This window comes from Xiphophorus couchianus, chromosome 9 (assembly GCF_001444195.1).
Source record: "Xiphophorus couchianus chromosome 9, X_couchianus-1.0, whole genome shotgun sequence".
In the NCBI taxonomy this organism is placed as follows: Eukaryota; Metazoa; Chordata; class Actinopteri; order Cyprinodontiformes; family Poeciliidae; genus Xiphophorus; species Xiphophorus couchianus.
In genome coordinates, this window is record NC_040236.1 from 18,492,552 (window position 1) to 18,510,764 (window position 18,213).

Here is an 18,213-nt window from a genome sequence, read left to right on the forward strand (position 1 = left end):
TTGAAGGCTTAATGGTCCTGGGGTATTCATTGAGTTCATAGAGTTTCCACTTTCAGCTGGTGTTTAATCTTGGTAAGCACTTAGAAGTGTTTCCAAAAGTAGTGTTAGCATATTAAATTGTCCTGGTTAAGAATTTGGTTGAGGTGTAGTTTTAAAATGATATTACTCATAAGAGACATTATAAATTCAAACCAGCCAAGTAATATATACTCTAAATTTTTAGTATTAATGTACGTGATTATCAAACTAGACATGCATTCGAAGGTAGAGTTATACATCCACAGGTCCATACAAATTCTTTGAACACGTCAGCCTTACATAGTGTTGTATTCACATGGAACACCTTATCGAAAAATGTATCTGAGATACATAAGAATAGATTTTAAACATCTTTAAGAAGACATTTACAAAAAAAAACAACTATACTGAAGGATTCTTCTTACTCCTATATTTACCTATATTGATTGTGCATGTTTTTCTGAATGTTTGTTTCTTAATGTATTGAAGTGAATGTCCTTTCATAAAATGCTTTTTGAAATAGCATTCATTTTGTTTTGATCCATGGTCTCCATTTTGTATTTGCATCTCTTTATTTTTGGAGTTGTATCTATTTTTGAATTTGTGCAGTTTATGTGTGTTATATATATTTTTAATTGTTTGTATTGGATGTGTGGACCTTAGTAAGAGTAGATTCTCTTACCTATTGCTCAGCAGTGAACCGAGCACCATCAGACTGTCCTCCAGGATGGTAAGAATCTCTGTCGTCTCTGTTCCTCTCAGCATTAGCTCTCCTCTACTCTTGAAATTCATTAGGCATAGGTTCTGAACAGCCCACAGCTCTTTCACTTGTATCAGCTTGGCCTCAATATCCTTTTCCTTTACAGCTGATATGCAGATATCCTGAGAAAGCACCAAAACGTAGGAGATAAACAGATGAACAAATGCAACCCTTTATCTAAGAATAAAGAAAAAGTAGGTTTATGCAAACTGCAAGCAGACCTCAATATCATCCTTGTAGGTCAAAAGAGGGGCCTCCATGATGTTCTGCAGGGTAAAAGACTCAGACTCTATTTCAAACTCGTGTCCGGTCAAAGTTGTGATCCGATCCCAGTGTCTGCGGTTCATAGATTTGTTAGCCATCATTTCAAGCAGAGGACATGACTCATTGAAATCATCAATGGTTTTCTTTAGGTCATCGAAGGCCTGCCATTCCTTCAGGGCTTTGGGGAGCTTCCGACACCTACGGGTACAGATAATGCACAGAATACTGTCTGAATACACCAAGAAAGTGAAAGAAAATGAAACAAAACAGCTATGATAGTAAACACTTCACCTATTTTGGAATTCCAAAAGCTCTGCGTTGATCTTCTCAATATCCAAACATGTCCACAGAATTTTGTAGTATCCATCAATTTTGCTCATCACCGCATCATACAGGCCGTACAGTTTTTGAAGCAGATCAAGCTCTTTCCTATGTGAAACATTTAAATACATGTGTCATCTTGCTGCTTTGAAAGGCTGAATAAGCTGTAAAATATGCATTTTCGATACTGAAACAATTTCTTTGAAATGCATTTATGGGTAACGGAAAGAAAGCTTCACCAACTTTTTGAGAAGCAGGCTTTCATATTGTGTAACTGGCAAGCCAAGGAGCTGCTCTGCAGAAGTATAGGTGGTGAAATTTTTCCATAGTTCTTCAAATCTTGCCTGAACAAACACAAAAATGTTTAACAGAGGTTATTTAAAACAAAAGCTATCACTAGATTTAACATCGAGCAGGATACTGATTGGTCAGAAGGAATAAAAACCTTATAAATTAATTTCAGTTCTTGTAATCCACCTTATTCCTGAGAGTGTTGCAAGAGGTCTAATTTGCGGTAACTTTATGACAGAGGCACCGGCAGCAGAGTAATTTGTTTTAGTCTCTATGCACTCTAATAACTAAATTTCTTCTCATTTTGTCTGATAAAATAATCAGACAAATCAGAGAAAGCTTGACCAGCAGCTTCAGCTGGTGCATATTAAAGCTGGAGTGTTCCTACAATCAGTGAATTATCATTCATTTGTTGCCAACAAACAAGGAGACTAGGTGAATGTGGTTAAGGTATGCAACACTAAAACAACCACCAAAAGCCCCAAAGCTTTGCTCTTTTTATGCAAAATATAAACAGATTTTCAACCAAGGGAGGATAAAAATCTGCACTTTTGAGAACAGATCCTGTTTGATTTTATCTTGCAGTAATCATAAACAACCTACTTAAATATTTTTATGACCAGTAATGCCTTACTAGCGCATGACATTGCAGTCTTTCCCCTACCAGTCCTTCTCAACCAGTGGAACTGATAAGGTAAACAGGGGTCATTTATTTGGGTCATCTCTCAACCTTGGTATCACTTGTGTAATTAATAATCCGCAAAGGTTAATGTTCCTACTTGTTGTCTTTTTCAAAAGAGCATTTGCTAATGTAAAAAAGCCAGACCGAAGGAATTTACACAATATATCACATGATCTAGGAATAAGATGAATGCTGCAATAGGTTTTCTTTTTTGTGTTTAATATATATTTTTTTAAGAAATGGGAACAGAAATGTTCAGAACTCTAAATGGGATGACAAAAAAAAAGTTACATGAATCCTAAACCAATGCAAGTTTTCATTTAAAGGACAGTGTCACCTGAAATTCTTGGAGCCGCTGGCTAGCCATTTGTGGAGCAATTCCTTGCACCAAAGGACCGTCCTGAAACGAGAGTCCAAGTAGTAATATACTGTAAGACTATGTTTTGTAATTGAAAAATATTTTGAAAAGAGTTTAAATGTACGCAGGTTACTTACACGATCAAATTCTACCATGTAAGAGTCGACATCTTGCTTGAAAACAGTGACACATTCCAGAAGGTCTTCTTTGAAGTTGGGTTGCATAATGATAAGCACTTCCTGGATTGACCTCTAAGAAATGAAAGATTTTTTTTAAGTCCAGGACACAATGCATTATAACATCTTAACAAAAATGAATTATTGTCTGTTGGGAGTACGAACGGCTTTAGCCTGAAGTTCTGTGAAGAAAGTCTTCAGGACGTACACCCCCTCAACTTCTTTTTTGGTTATCTCTGCTTTGCTTTTGGTCAAAATTTCATAAGCTTCCTGTAAAATGTTTTTTTGTAGCAATGACAGAAAATGGACAAAAATTATTATGCATTGTTTTATTGCTTAAATAGATGTATGTCTGAATATCTATATTTATATATCTATATCTGTCTATATACTGTAGATACTGTATATATATATATATATATATATATATATATATATATATATATATATATATATTTCCAATCCACACATTAATTTCCTTTAGAAATGTAGCACTATTTCAGAGGAAACAAGTAAGCTTTCCGGCTATATAAGATTTATTCTTAAGAACATTGCTATAGGGAAAAATAACAACAAAATGCACCAAAAGCAACTTTACCTGCTTTTTCTGCTAAGTTTATATTACAATATAAAAGTAAATTGTGAGGGTCATACCTTGATGTTAGTCAGTGTCATATCAATGTGTATTTCTTCCTCACGAAGCTTTGACAGGGTAGCCATTGCCTGACGCGCACCTTCCAGATCCGCCACAGGTTTTGACAGCTGTGCGCCATATCGGTTTATTGCTATGGCGACGTCAATCTTTTTCTTCTTGTACTTCTCCTTCAGGTATTTACAAATCAGTGTTTTCCAGGCTTTGGTCTCGGCTATCAAGGTCTTCTTAAGAGAGCCTGCATTCACAATAGCACATTCCTCAGGGAGAACCTGAACATAATTTACCATGGAGTTGTTTGATGAAAGTTCTTTATTAAGTTTTAGAACTTAACAAAAACCCGACATCAAACAATTTAATTGTTAGTTCTGGATTAGGTGAAAATATCACATCCTCTAATCCAGAACTAAGCAGCACCTTTTAGTTCTGGATTAGATGGCATCACTGGTTACGCTCAGTGTTAACAGTCAGAGTGTTTTTCTTTTACAAAAAGAGAACATTTGGATAGAGCTGATTGGAAAATTTACTTTTTAATTTGTTGTGTAGAGACCATCAAGTGTCCCTAGTTAATGTTGTCATCCTCTGGTTGTCTTCAAATTTCCAGATTACAGCTTCATGGAATATTTACTTATGCAATCTAATCGACTGAAATTCATTTTCTATGTGTATTTCTTAATATAATCTTGCAATATTACAATAAACATAAAAATATTCTGTTGCAAACTTTTTACAAAATGTGTTGGAATTCCACTGGACACTACTGTCGTGTTCTGTGTTTTCTGTGTGTTAATTTCGAGTTTTCGGTGTCTCTGTGTCTCCGTGTTGTCCTGTTCTCCACTTGATTAGTTCCCAGGTGTTTCTTGTTCCCTGATTACCCCCAGTGTATTTAGTGTCACCTGTGTGTCTGTTCTTTGTTGGGTCCTCGTCTAATGTGCGCTCAGTCCTACGTGTGTCCAGTCATAATACCAGTTGCTACCGGCATTGAGCCCTGGCTTCCGCTCAGTCATGCTGCCTGTGTTTTGGACTTGTTTTGAACTGTTTCTGACGTTTCTTTATTATTAAATCACCATTATTCATCACACCTGGGTCATCTGCGTCTGCCTCACCAACTCACCACCGCAACTCATGACAACTACTGCACTTTGTTAATACTTATCAAATGAACTTTCCCTGTGTGTTAGATGTAGTCTAATACAATGTGAAGTATAAATAAGAAATTAAATATGCAATAAAAATAAATACAAGGACATTATCCAGTTACTATCTAAAACAAGCCATACCTGTTGACAGCTCAATGCACTCAACATGAATGAAAGGTTGGACAGCTATAATTTCCTCCTCCACTGAGTCATAGTGCTGGATTTCAGACTTTATCTGGACCAAAGATGGCTTCTTGTCCATAAATTCCTTTAGAAACATATTTAATTATAAGAAAAAAGTTCTTCTGGTTAAAATTCAACTTGTTATATTTTCAAAGCATTTTTTCTGTTAACTATAGATATTGGCTTAATTAGTCAATATTCTTGAATGTAGCCCTCATACATGGATTTCATTTTGTGAAAGAAATGTTCTTAAATACATCCTTTTGGATGATATTCTGAATTACAAACGTCTACTTAAGGAAAACAAACCTTGACTTTCAGGTTCTTGTCCACGTCCCATAGCATCTGGAATTGACTGAACTTCTTCAGAGCCTCAGCTGTTAATGACTTTTGGGTAGTGATGGCAGTTTTTAGAACAGCAATAATCTTTCTAACCTCCTTATGCTCAAGAACCAAAGAATAGAAATTTTCTTTTTTGGCAGCAAGGCCAGAAGAATAAAAAGAAGAAAAGCGACAAACAACACCATTAACCAAATGTAAAAGTAAAGTTAAATAAATAAATAAATGTCATATGTTGTTGTGAACATACATATCCACAATGAAGGGTAATCTGTGGCATAATCCCTAAATTTTCAATATGAATACTATTTCAACAAAACTTAATAGCACACATGTGCTGTTAATCTGAAAACTGTGGATCTAGGTGCTGTTAATTATTCACACAAGTCTAATTTTTTTAAGAAATGGAAAAGAATGGAAAAATTAACTGGAAACACTTAAAATTTTTAAATGTGAACATTTTCAGGAGCTGATTATTGTTCATAGCCATGTGATGTATTTTCTTGGGTTTGCCATATAGATTCTGCTAGTGTGAGCTTTGAAAGAAAAATCTGCATGTAAATTGTCCATTTCATTTTTATATGTCAAATAATCATTCAAGTAGATTTTAAAACTTTGCACATACTGTATATGAAAGAATTCCAAAATTCGGAACTGGGTATGCTTGTATTAAGTTATACACAACGGCCATTTGTCGTAACGTTAACAACTCAATGCAATGCAACGCATGTTTGTTCAGGAAAAATGGTTACTTCAAAATGAGTGACTCAACTGATGTTCATTAGTCACTGGGTTGTACTTAATTCCTACCCATTTATTTTATTCCTAATTAACACTTTGACTATTAGTTACCTTTTGCCTCAGAGTATTCCCAGCTAAACTCCCTATCCCATGCTATTCCTTTGCTGATTTCCACCACAGCATCAGAGAGTTGATTTATACCGCATTGGATCTCATCTATGCTGGGAATCATTACCTAATAAACACATATATCAGACACAGAAGCATTATTTTACCACTAATGTGTTTAGTTTAACTGCTAAATTAAACTGGTAAGTAAGAAGAAACTTACCACTTTGGAGGTGTGAAGTTGGGCTTCAGCTTTGATCATCACATCCACCCTTGATCCAGACTTCCACTTCTGGTAAGTACTAAATTGAATATCCATTAATGTTTGTCTATAAGTGATTCATCCAAAGTTTTCTGATACCAGTGGGCTGTTTAAAAAACAGACATACTTACCCTACGCCACAAATTCTCTTTTTAAGGATATCCAGGGATCCCCTAATTGTCTTGAGTAGAGTTTCAAACACTTTTGTACTGAAGATTTCGTAAAGCTTCTTGAACTCCTGAAAAAAAAGGCAATTCCACATAAACTGTGTGAAATACTCTGAACAACAGAATGAAACAAATGTTTTCAGTAGGTAAGCAAACGTACTCTTTGGAAGTTGACTGATGTGTCTTGGCCTTTGTTTTCATCAGTGCCCCTCAATACAATTCCTAGCTCTTTGATTGCACACTTAACCTGAGCAAATCTGGTATTCAATTTGCCTGCCCACTCAAGACTAAAGTTCTGAAAAGGGTAAAAAGAAAACATGCAAACAATGAAAAAGCCGGAACATTAAGGATTTAAAAACTACATAAGGAGCAAAGCTAAAACTGAAGGACAACATTCCAGTTTTTACTCATTATGATCATGCCTTATTAAGAGCAATGAGATCCGGCAGGGACAACGAGTAATCATCTGGAAGATCAATCACCGGCGTCTCTGAGATTTCCTTCAGGACAGCATCAATGTGCATCTTACAAATATGTTGTGCCTTGAAAAAAGAAGAGGCAAGTTAATGGAAAAGAGCATCATCATAATTATGTCAAGTGCAACATAGTCAATCATTTCTACATGCAACACAACTTTAAATATTAAGACATTCTGGTTGTCAAAGGATAACTCCCTTAGCTTTAATTCAAGTCTTTATAAAATATATATATATATTTGTATCACTGAAAACTGTATCTAAAACTGCCAGGCAGGAAGTTCTTTATATTCAGAAACATACCTTATTTACAACGTGTTTGAGCTCAGTCAAAGCAGTCTCAACATCATCAATGAACTTGTCCAGGAGGAAGGATGGCCACGTCACCAGCAGTGAGCCAAAGCGAAGGGCAACTTCAACCTATTAAATTAGCACCGATATACAAGCATTAAAGAAAATTTAACCACAAAACTATAACAATTCCATACATTTCCTGATTGAATTAAAAGGAAATTGCTTGTAACTTCCTTTTACAAGCAAGGACATTAGTAAACAAGGAAGGAAGGACCCATGGAAAAAAGAAGGTAAGAAGGAAGGAAAGAAGGAATGACAGAGGGAGGGGCAGAAGAAACACATGAAATATCCAAAGAAGGAAGGATTATACAAAGGACACATCAAAGTAGGAAATGAAGGACAGGTGTAATCATCTGAGGATGGAGACAGAAAGAAGGATACGATAGGCAACTAAATACAGACGTCTGGACATACAAGTATTATTCCAAACCCTTACTTTCTAGACTGGTCTAGCCCTAGGTAATAACTAAAATTAAGTTCAATACTTAATCCTAGTTATTTCAATACGTAACACTTCCAGACAGTGTAGTGTACTGAATTTACAAAATACTTACATTTTTAACTTTTGAAGCAAGCAAGCTGCTCAAGTCATCCCGAATGCTGACACAGGTGGATTCATACTCTTCCAAAATGGTCTAAAAAAAAAAGCATTCAAGTGACTTTGTATCAGGTTATTACAATCCTTGTTTCACTACTGTAGTGAAAAAGCTAAAAATGTACTTTACCTTAAGCCTTAGGTGACTGTCCTGTAACTTCCTTTCCATATTGAGAAGAGCTAACGCCTGCTTTGGAACCTCTAGACCCATGCTTAACAAACACTTTGTCTCCCAAATGACCTCAGTTATTTTTGGATCAAAGTTAACCAAAAACTTTCTGGTCTTAGGGTGACGCACCAGCAGAGTATGATTTAGGACTGTCACCAAGAGCAGAAAAAGTGCCTAAGTGTCCTATAACAAATAGTGCCAGCATTTTGCAAGAAACTAGGGACTTACTGTGATCTAGTTTGGAAACATCATCCTTCCATGTCTGGTATTGGATACATTCAAACTCCACCAGTAAGGCTGCAGTTTGATTGTACAGCCTGAGCACTTTCTTCCCATCGGCACTTGCCAGAACATCTGAGTTTTCCTTTTGAGGAAGAAAGGCCAATCAATAACAAGGAAATGCACAACTCTTACTTTTTTAAATAAATATTCACCCACTTTTATGAAAAAAATGGGTTCGTGAATCCTTTTAAAAAGGTGCCTGGCCCAACCAATTCTGCCAGCCACTGGAGGAATGTTTCTAGCAATCGGAGGATCCCTCTGCTCCTTGTCAAAGAGCTACCAACAAAGAGGTCGAAATTGTTTCATTCTTAAATTACAGTATGTATCTATGTGTTGCTAAGTTCTATCAAACTATAAACCTTTGTGATATTATCCACTTCTGTGATATAGCACTGGAGAACATTATGCAAAATGTTGAAAATTTGTGTGTCCAGACAAGAAAGCTTCAGCTTCTGAAATCTATGAAAAAGGAAAGTTTATAGAATTATATTACAATAACAAGAAAATGACAGTAAAATGTTCATATGATGAATTTTACTAACCGCTGTAGAAGTGCCAGAGCTTGCTGCGATGAGTAGATTTTTGAGAAGCATGCATTCATGAATACCTGGAGTTTGTTCTGTAGACATGAACAGGAAGACGTTTAAATTTCAATGGAGTTTCAGCCTCAAGCTGTGAAACTGATAACACTCATCTGCTTAGAGACTTTACATCACCAGTCATCCTTCTTTCTTTTAACAATACTCTGTACGGTTTTAAAAAATATGACTACGTAAAGTAGTTAACCTTAGACATGCGTATGTACTGTATCTGTGAATAAGTGGTTCACGTTTTTAAATTCTTCCTCTTCACGTGTAAATCATTCACTTATGGTCTGTATTAAGTAGAACTGTGATGCTTTGGTCTGAATTCTTCGCCATTGTAGCTCCACAGACCCCTCGTTTACCCTTGTTCTGAGGAGCGTTTTAGAGCAACTTGTTTTAATGGCGCCTTTTTGAATGCAATGAGACGTTCCACGTCCCGCCCCTGTCCGGGTCGCAGGGTGTTCCACTCCTCCCAGTTCAGCCATTTATGTAGTTTGATGGCAGCAATACGATTATCCACTGGCAGAGAAATTTTGTATTCCAAAGTTTATGAAAGATATCAACAACGGAAGACTTGTCCATCCGACCTTACATGTTGGAGCCAGAGTCTGAGTAGGAGAATGAAGAAGACATTCATTCTCCTATGCCATTACAACGCATTCAAATGAATGTATTCAAATGAATGCATTGCAATGGTGTTATTATTGTATTTACACCCTCTCCATCCATCCCAACTACCTACAATATGGAACACAGCTTAACTATAGTGTCCATTAATATCAGATACCTATGACAATATTAATGCTACCATAATATGAATGTAGTAAACATAGGTTCAATGATACTGTCAAACCAATGGCCAGGACATCATTATCAACACACAATATCTGTGTCTAAAATAAGCTTTGCTGTCATTTTAACATTATTTGGAGCTTACGGCTTTGCTGTGTCCCTCGTTTCAGTAGAGAGAAGGAACTGACCCTCAATCAGACAAAGTCTTTCAGAAAATCCCTCTTCATACTGGTAAAGGTTGCTGAGCAGTGGTCTGTAAGTGCTCCCTACACAGACTTTTCCTACTGATGTGAGTATATTCCCGAGAAAAATAAAATGTAACCAGACACTTCGAAGAGGCTCTGATGATGGGAAGCAATGTAAGGAATCATGCGTCTACTTGCAACTTAACTGAAGTTGAACTACAAAATCGCTGTGGGGAAATAAATGGCGGATTCCCAAAACTGATTAGCCGGAAGTCATGAACTTGTTTAGCAGTGTGTGTCATACAAAAGAAAAACATTAAAGTGAATAGAGAAAAATGAACACAACTAAATATTAAAAAGTGGATTTTGCATGATACTTCCCCTTTAACTTAATTATTGACAATTTTCAACACTTGGCTCAACCAAAACCATTTTGCAAGTTTCTGCAGTTTTTTTTCCTTCACAATTTCTTTTGGATGGTGAGCTCCAAGTCTTTGAGGTTGGAAGGCCTAAGTACTATCACCCTAATTGTTAGATCACTCCATACATTCTTTATCAGATTTTTGTTGGTAATCTCTCTGGGTCACTCTGAAACAGACTCCTTCTATCACAAAAATGTATTTGAAACTTATGAGTTAAAAGATGACTTGAATCCCGCATCTCTCAGTCAAATTAATAATTTGTACCTTTATTGCGTGAAAGACAATGTACATAATGTAGGAACAGACATACCTCAATGAGGCTGATTTCATTTATAAACTTGACAAAATCGCCGTCAAATTCAGTCATCTTTGGAGACAATATGTCATACTGCTTTCTTTTCAAATTCGAGGACACAGTCAGGAATTGTCTGGCAAGAATCTCGATGCCTTCGATCTTTGACTTTCCAAGAGATTCAAATGTCTTGAACACTGAGATTATTTGTTCGATCTACAAAAGATAATAAATGTGTTAATTCTTGGGGTAGTATTGTAAAAGTGACTTGTTGAGGAGCACTTGTTTTAAACTACCCTATTTGTACGGTGACTGACAGGTGCAAACACACAGCAGATGGCCAAATGAGTCTTGTGTAGAGTTTTGTGTCTAGTCTACTCTGCATCTGAAACAAATCTCCAGAAAACTGCCAAAACACAGAGTTCCTTTTAAGCCAAGGCTAAAAACTCACCTGTTTAGGATTGCTTTTGACCCATAATTTCTGGAACATTGACAAACGTGATGTGTGTTGATGATTTTGATGATGGCACTCGACAAAATGTAATGTTTGTTGTTGGTTTCTCAATTGATAACAAATGTTGTTAATTACATTTTTGAGTTCTTATGTTGTACAGCACTTTGAACTGCCTTGTTGCTGAAACGTGCTACGCAAATAAACTTGATTGACTGATTGAAAATAGAAGTGCTACAGACCCTTAGGGGGAGATGACCAACAAATCATATTGGACCTGAATCTAAGCAAATACAGGGTGTGAGGAATTAATGTCCAGAAAAAAAGTGGAGGAAGGAAGAAAGCGGTGTTTTATACTTCATCTCTTTTTAAAACACACAGTCTCTTCCGATAGCATTTTTACATTGGTAATAATTACCTACTTCAGACTCCCCCCAGTGGTTTGGAGCATTCCTGCTTTGCAGAGCAAGTTTGCAGCTCTTCGTATTTGCATTTTTACAGCATTTATCCTTTTTCTTCTATTTCATGTGACTGCAGCATTTTATTTGTGATTCCGCCATTTTGCTATTGCATTTGGGTTTTTTGAAGTTGGATTCATTTATCTGTGTGCCGCTCATTTCGCCCTTAGTGAACGTTTATATGTTTGCAGCTCATTGCACCATTCGCACCATGTTTACACCTGTCAGCTGCCATATATTTTTGGCTATCTCCACAATGTCAGCCTCAAAGATAGCAATGACCTTTTTAAGTCTTTTACAGAAGTTCTCAAACATGCCAAAAATATGCCGCTCCGAAAGCACAAAGCCCTTTTCCTTCTGGTCTGATTTCGCCGTTAGTTTCTTTTCTTGGAAGAAGGACCGATACGCCTCAAACAAAGTTATGCAGTCCTACGCAGAACAGAATAGGCAATGGGTAATGATTGCTGAAGTCAAGCCAAACCAATGCAAGCACACACATACAATAAGAAGTATTAGCATCACAGTCACCTGCATTTTCCTCATGAGCTGTTCGGAATCTTGATCCCATATTAAACTCTTGCCATGGTCAGTAATATGTGCTCTGCACGCTGTAACCAGTTGATTTGTGACCTGGAAAAGTATACATTACCAAGGTTTATATAACTGAATGGTTAACTTTTAGAAAACAACTGAAATCTTAAATAATAATAGTAACACACTTACTTTAATTAACAGTGATGGCATCTTTTCATTTATGTTGCGGAACAGTGGTACTCTGTGAACTAATTCAACGGCGTTGACGAGACTATGCACACTTTTTATCAGGGAATCCTGGAATTATGAACAACTTATAATACAGAAGTGTTATGTGCAGACACAGGGTTGTAAGCAACAACAATTTCTGAAAGGGTTGAACTTCCTTCTAACATGTAGTACAACTACGTGGCAGAGAAATGCACATTATGAATTGCATGTCAAATAAAAACTTATCTTGGTGCATTTTAACAATTAGAGATTGTTAAATCTCTAATTCAACAAAGTACAATCTTAAATTATGTAATTCTTGCACACAAAATTAAAAGTTTTGAATCCTTTTACTGAGTTTAAATAACAACAATATGTAAAAGTTAATAAATATATATGGTCTGGCCGAACGAAATTTAGTATTTAAAGGGGCAGTATTATGTATGTTCCAGGCACATAGTGCCATTTTACAGCAAAATCAAGTAACTATGTTTCCTTTAAGTGTTTTAAAAATGCAATTTAACACATTTAAATTGGGCTTCTGTCTTTTTTAAGAAGCTCCTATTCTGACACTCCGTCTTAGGAGGTCATCACAACAACGTTTCTCCTTTAAGAGGTTTATGGCCATTTTTCAGAGCGTTGCACAAAGTAGTTCCTATGATGAGCTCAGCAGATATGCAGTTGTCCCAGGTGTTTGCGAATTGCTGCTGCTGCTAGCCTGAAAGAGCTGAGTGAAGAGACATGGGACGGGAGGCGGAAGCTTGGCTAAGGACTGCAGCCCCAAGGAAGAGCTTTGTGGAAATAGTCAACACTTGGTGGGATCTCTCAAACGTGCATGAAAAAAATCAAAGCAACATGTTGCAACATAATAAACTAAAACAAAAAAAAAAAGTCAATTTTAGGTCATACTCCCCCTTTAAAAATATTTTCATTCAATGTATCATACGAGCTCTAGCTCTTCATTAAATCGCTTAAAGTATACATACCGGGTCATTGTTATACAGTGCTTGCAAGACTTTCTCCAGTGTGGACAAGAATTTTAAATAGTCTTTTGATTCATTTACACGATCTGTTATCCTCTTATCCAGATCCCGCCACACCTACACAAGGATATGGATTGAGTTAATAGGGTATGTTAAGTTATTTATATCAGTTATTTTAGGAACAAGCTAAAACATCTTCCTGACAGAAATACGACTTTCTTAGAACCTAGTTAGTTAGAACGTAACCTCAAAACACTGAAAATTTTACACGGTGCAAAATGTTTTATAGTCTATACTTAATCTTATTATATTACCTTTATCATTTTGGAACGGCGTATATGGAGTACCATTACCACTGCATTACACTCTTCACTTTTCATGTGATTGACGATGGAGCTGAACTTTGAGTGCTTCTTCTTCCAGTATTCTAACTCGCTCAGAGGTCCCTCAGCATCTATTTTCCTCAACTGATCATCCTCAGTCAGGACCTGGTCATGATGAAAATAAAAGACATCACAGTAATTCAGCATTGTATTTCGCCTTCAGCAGAATTTGATCTGGGCCCCAGCTTCCTGCAAAGAACTTCACTTCACCACCACCGACAGCATTTCAGAAGGGATCTGGTGGAATCTGGGGGACCAAGTTTAATTTGCTATGCTTAAATCTCAAGCTTTTAGATGTACGGTCTGTGTTTCAAGCTTTTCTGGGGACCCAATGATGCATTGGAGGCTCTAACTAGCAATTAGGTTTCTACATGCTTTAAGCAACTCAGGGGTATCCAAAGTATGATCAGGTCTATATTTGGCCATTAGAATATTTTTGGGGGACTGGTTTCAATGTTATCTTCAGGCAAAGATTATCAGTGACAATTTTTTTTTAATATCAGGTACAACACAGAGTATTAATCTATTTATAAGCTTTTTTTTGTTTGCTTTTATTATAATTTCAGAGTACATAAGACTGCAAACTTTTACTTAACAGCAGATTTAAATGTTGTTCCTGAAAATACATCGAAGCATTTTACTAAAGCAACAAAATATCAACCAGATAACTTGGAAAATTAAATGTCTTTCTTTAAACGATGTTATATGTTTTAGATCAATTGTGATTTACAAATCCCTTTTCTATGAAAATCTGAATACTTTGTAGTTTCAATAAAATGACTTAATTTTTGAACAGGTCAAAAGAATTTATAGAAAAATTGTTTTTGCATCTCTTTGTAGAAAAATAATTTAAGGCCTGTTAGTAATTTTAACTTGTCAATTTTGCTACGTTTGGTTAGCAGCTTAGATACCCCTACCGGTCTAAACTAACGCTTCGTCTTTTTGTGGATACTGTTTTAACCACTTCTAGTACTAATCAAAGGCAGTTCTGTGACATCTACATCACAGATAAATGTTTGTGATTACAAACCTGTTCAATTTCCTTGCACCAGCGCCTCAGAATCTCTTCCAGTCGCTGCACTTCCTCAAAGTCAGAAGCTGCGGCTTTCATCTCTTCAAGACACGTCAGTTTGGAAAAGTTGACACCTGACGGTTTGCTCAAATGAACAACACTGGTGTTTCTTATTTGAAGGTCTGGTAAAACAGACAAAAAGTAATATATATATATATATATATATATATATATAAAAATTCTACTAAAGCATTGTTTGAGTTTTGTAGTTTCTCAACATACATGTATTTTTTGTCTGTTAACACTTAGCCAACTTGAAAGAATATGCAGCGAAAATTAAAAAAAGAAAAATCCTACCATCAAGCGTGCCCAGAAAATGTTTAAAGTTATCCAAGAACAACTTTTTTGTTTTTTCCCCGTGTTTTGACTGGTCCAATGCACCCCAGCTGTCCTGTGCCTCAAGAATTGGTAGCAGAAATCCATAGGCATTCCTTAATCCTTTTAGGAGGCCCTCAGTGGCATCAATCACAGAGAAACAAATTTGCTATGAGACATTCAGAAAAAAAAAAGACTGTGAGAAGGAATGGAAGAAGCATAATAAACATACAGTAGGTAATATTATTTATTTTGATAGCAATGGTGAATGACTCAAATACTTTTGGGAACATGTATGTTTTAACATTGTATTTTTTTCTCTCTCTTTTACAGCGTGAAACATTCATTCTCATTGTGACGTAAAATAAGATCATTTATTTCGCGTTTAACAGGGAGTGAGCACTTTAACTATCTACCTACTTTGCATGAGTGAACCTTAAAAACTAGAATAACTTTGCACATACACACAAAAAATAAATAAATAAAACAAATAAAGTCACAGAGAAAAACTACATCAAATTTTACCTCATGTATTTTTTCAGGAGTCACAGGATCGTTCACGTCTGTTCGATCAAAATAGCAGCAGATGCCGGTCAGACAGGTCTTGCTTAAATCGGCTAAAAACAGCCTGCGTCCTTTTTCCAGTGCGGCAAGTCCCTGATGTGTGCGCCCACATTCTGAAACCAAATGCAAAATGGCCTAAGTGAGTGACATGAGCAACAACTACTGTTTTAGAAAACTGAAATCAGTTAATTATAGCCCTAAAATTGGAAACCTAAGATGAAAAAAAATGAACAGGAGATAGACTCAGGTCTGACACTGCAGACTTCTCCAGGTAATCCTACCTACTCCTGGGGGGTCAGACTCCTGGTAGACAAAGGAGATCGTTTTACAACCTCCAGCAGCGAAGAAATTATCAAAGGCAGCCAGCTATGCCGTAAAAAAAATAAACAAGCAAGCAAAACATGGTAAGAACATGTCCACAACACACAAAAAGCAGAGATGCAGCTATCAAATACCAATCCAACCAAAATCTAAATTTCTGAATTTAGAGACAACATCGAATCAAACCCAAAAAAGTGAAAGAAAAAAAGATGCACGCAATGCAATACTGTATCACTTAAGATGCGTTCATGATGTTTGACACAGCAGCTTGACATAGTCGGGCATCTGCCTGTACTCGATAACTAAGCAGCTCATTATCGCTTCACGGTACTTTACAGTCTCGTTATGAAGAGACTGTAAAGTACTGTACATACAAATCTACGCATCACAACACAAAATATATGAGGGAAAGGGGGGCAAAAATACTGCAAAAAAAGTACAACTGTGTATGTAAAGTTCCCCTTTCAGTTGCACTCAGAGATACACTTTAAACCAAGGACTTTACAGCCTCGATAACGATATTTTCAAAGTTGCCAAAGGACAATGGTGAAACTGTTGTCCAGACCGACCCAAGGCATGAGCGAACTTTGGGGGCTCAGTTCGGCCCCCAAACCATCAGGTGTCTTCTGTAAATGCTTGAACTTTAACCGAACTTCTACATTGGGTTATCGTTCCAGATTTTCATTAGATTAGAAACTCATACCAGCCCATAATCACAATCCAGCACCAGCTACTCCATACAAAGATTCCCTCCCTTTCATTGACAGATTTGATTGTTGTTCTTGAAGGCAAAGCCATAAAGGAAGACTTACGGATGGAGAATCTAAAACAAATTCCTCTACTGCCGATGGGGTCAAAGATAGCTCACATGCAATTATTTCAAACATGTATTTGTGTGATGAGGTGAGCAGATTTCTCCGCTCCTCTCTCTCCTTCTTATAGACCTGAACAAGGCAAGAAGTGCAATTAGCAAACTGTTAAGCGATAGGTTAAATCTGCTGTCTGAAATCAAAAGGCCAAGGGAAAAAAAATAGACTTACTTCATTTCCAAACTTGCTTGCTTTAGGGTTTTGTGCATCCATTATGGAAATGTTTGGAGGCAGGTATAAGGGCTTCCTTGCTGTTTAAAATCTCAGCTCTCCTCCCCCTATGACTATTAAACCAGAGAACACAGTCATATGTAGTTCTATGTTTTCTATTTCCTTACAAAAAAATAGCCTCAAAATATGAAGTTAAAGCAGAAAGGAAAACGGGCCTTCTGTGTATCCGAAAAGTTCTCTTAATAATTAGTTAAGAAATGTTGAATTATGTATTTTTGCAATACATGTGACCTGCGCAAGTTATACCCCACTGACTGCAGGAGATCCACACCAGACCCAAACTCATCCTTCTTCTCTCAATGTCCTGAGAGGAGACCACCAGGCATAGACAGTGGTTGGTATCAACTTCAGAAATAAAGTGATAGAAAGCTCACTTAAAATGCTTGATCATTTTTATGCACCTTAACTTGTTAAACCTTTTCATAAAACACAAGATAATTTGAGGAAACATTGACATCACTATCAAGATGGTCTCAAACTGGACTTTATGGTTTGGGCAACTGGACGTTGATGATGTGAACCGATCAGGATCAGGATCTGCAATCACCAATAAAACCGTCACTCTATTAATTGGTTACAAAATATCCGCTTAATGCTCTGCAGAATCACTCTTGAACTTCCACCCTGACCCTCTGTCAAAAACAATATATTTTTTAAACAAATTGTTAAGACGTTATTCTGTTTCCTCCTTTCTAACAGGCACCTTATGTTAGCTCAACCGTTGGCCTCGGCACAGCTGTTCGCTTTCAATACGGTATAAGTACTTATAATTAAAAAAAAGAAATGACTTTCCCGCTGGTCTTACCGAAACGGGACCTTCTCTCGAAACTGGAGCTTCTCTTGAAGGCATTTCTTTCGTCAATTCCGATGTTTTCTTTAAAAAAAGAAATATTTTGTGTATCCTGGTGAAGTTTTCCGCCGCAACCAGCCGTTTCTGTGACCGTTACTGGTTTCAAACGGTTCATAAATCTTTTGACTGTCACAAAGCCCAGCTGTTGGCAAAAAACAAAAATTGGAAAAGAAACCTTCATACGCAATCTGGTATTTGATTTAAATATTTTCCCCGGTCTTATCATGGAAAAAAAAAAAAGATTTCCAGAACAAGGCGGATCTGTTTCCATTTTAACATATATTTGCATACATGTTAAAAATGTGCAAATATATTTGTGGGTGTTTGCAAGTTAAACTAGATCTGAAGTGATGAATACGT

The 18,213-nt window shown here is 36.6% G+C and overlaps 1 protein-coding gene across 1 annotated transcript in view; it reads right to left on the reverse strand.

Annotated features, from left to right (window-relative positions):
- The window catches only part of LOC114150351 (dynein heavy chain 8, axonemal), a 41,353-nt gene extending 23,286 nt beyond the window's left edge, over positions 1-18,067 (reverse strand). The window contains exons 1-35 of the mRNA XM_028026705.1: positions 17,809-18,067; positions 16,944-17,056; positions 16,716-16,847; positions 15,864-15,948; positions 15,544-15,695; positions 15,001-15,187; positions 14,662-14,825; positions 13,563-13,736; positions 13,252-13,365; positions 12,245-12,352; positions 12,050-12,151; positions 11,804-11,950; positions 10,631-10,828; positions 8,880-8,956; positions 8,697-8,796; positions 8,494-8,613; positions 8,284-8,419; positions 8,017-8,204; positions 7,846-7,926; positions 7,241-7,357; positions 6,884-7,003; positions 6,622-6,756; positions 6,426-6,532; positions 6,256-6,334; positions 6,036-6,159; positions 5,154-5,314; positions 4,803-4,929; positions 3,525-3,760; positions 3,036-3,140; positions 2,832-2,945; positions 2,674-2,736; positions 1,607-1,707; positions 1,334-1,471; positions 1,000-1,240; positions 701-900 (exon numbers count right to left, since the gene is read on the reverse strand). Coding sequence (XP_027882506.1) covers positions 701-900; positions 1,000-1,240; positions 1,334-1,471; positions 1,607-1,707; positions 2,674-2,736; positions 2,832-2,945; positions 3,036-3,140; positions 3,525-3,760; positions 4,803-4,929; positions 5,154-5,314; positions 6,036-6,159; positions 6,256-6,334; positions 6,426-6,532; positions 6,622-6,756; positions 6,884-7,003; positions 7,241-7,357; positions 7,846-7,926; positions 8,017-8,204; positions 8,284-8,419; positions 8,494-8,613; positions 8,697-8,796; positions 8,880-8,956; positions 10,631-10,828; positions 11,804-11,950; positions 12,050-12,151; positions 12,245-12,352; positions 13,252-13,365; positions 13,563-13,736; positions 14,662-14,825; positions 15,001-15,187; positions 15,544-15,695; positions 15,864-15,948; positions 16,716-16,847; positions 16,944-16,985 — 4,475 coding nt within the window. The 5' untranslated portion in view covers positions 16,986-17,056; positions 17,809-18,067. The remainder of the gene's footprint in view (positions 1-700; positions 901-999; positions 1,241-1,333; positions 1,472-1,606; positions 1,708-2,673; positions 2,737-2,831; positions 2,946-3,035; positions 3,141-3,524; positions 3,761-4,802; positions 4,930-5,153; positions 5,315-6,035; positions 6,160-6,255; positions 6,335-6,425; positions 6,533-6,621; positions 6,757-6,883; positions 7,004-7,240; positions 7,358-7,845; positions 7,927-8,016; positions 8,205-8,283; positions 8,420-8,493; positions 8,614-8,696; positions 8,797-8,879; positions 8,957-10,630; positions 10,829-11,803; positions 11,951-12,049; positions 12,152-12,244; positions 12,353-13,251; positions 13,366-13,562; positions 13,737-14,661; positions 14,826-15,000; positions 15,188-15,543; positions 15,696-15,863; positions 15,949-16,715; positions 16,848-16,943; positions 17,057-17,808) is intronic.
- Positions 18,068-18,213: the final 146 nt, after the last annotated feature.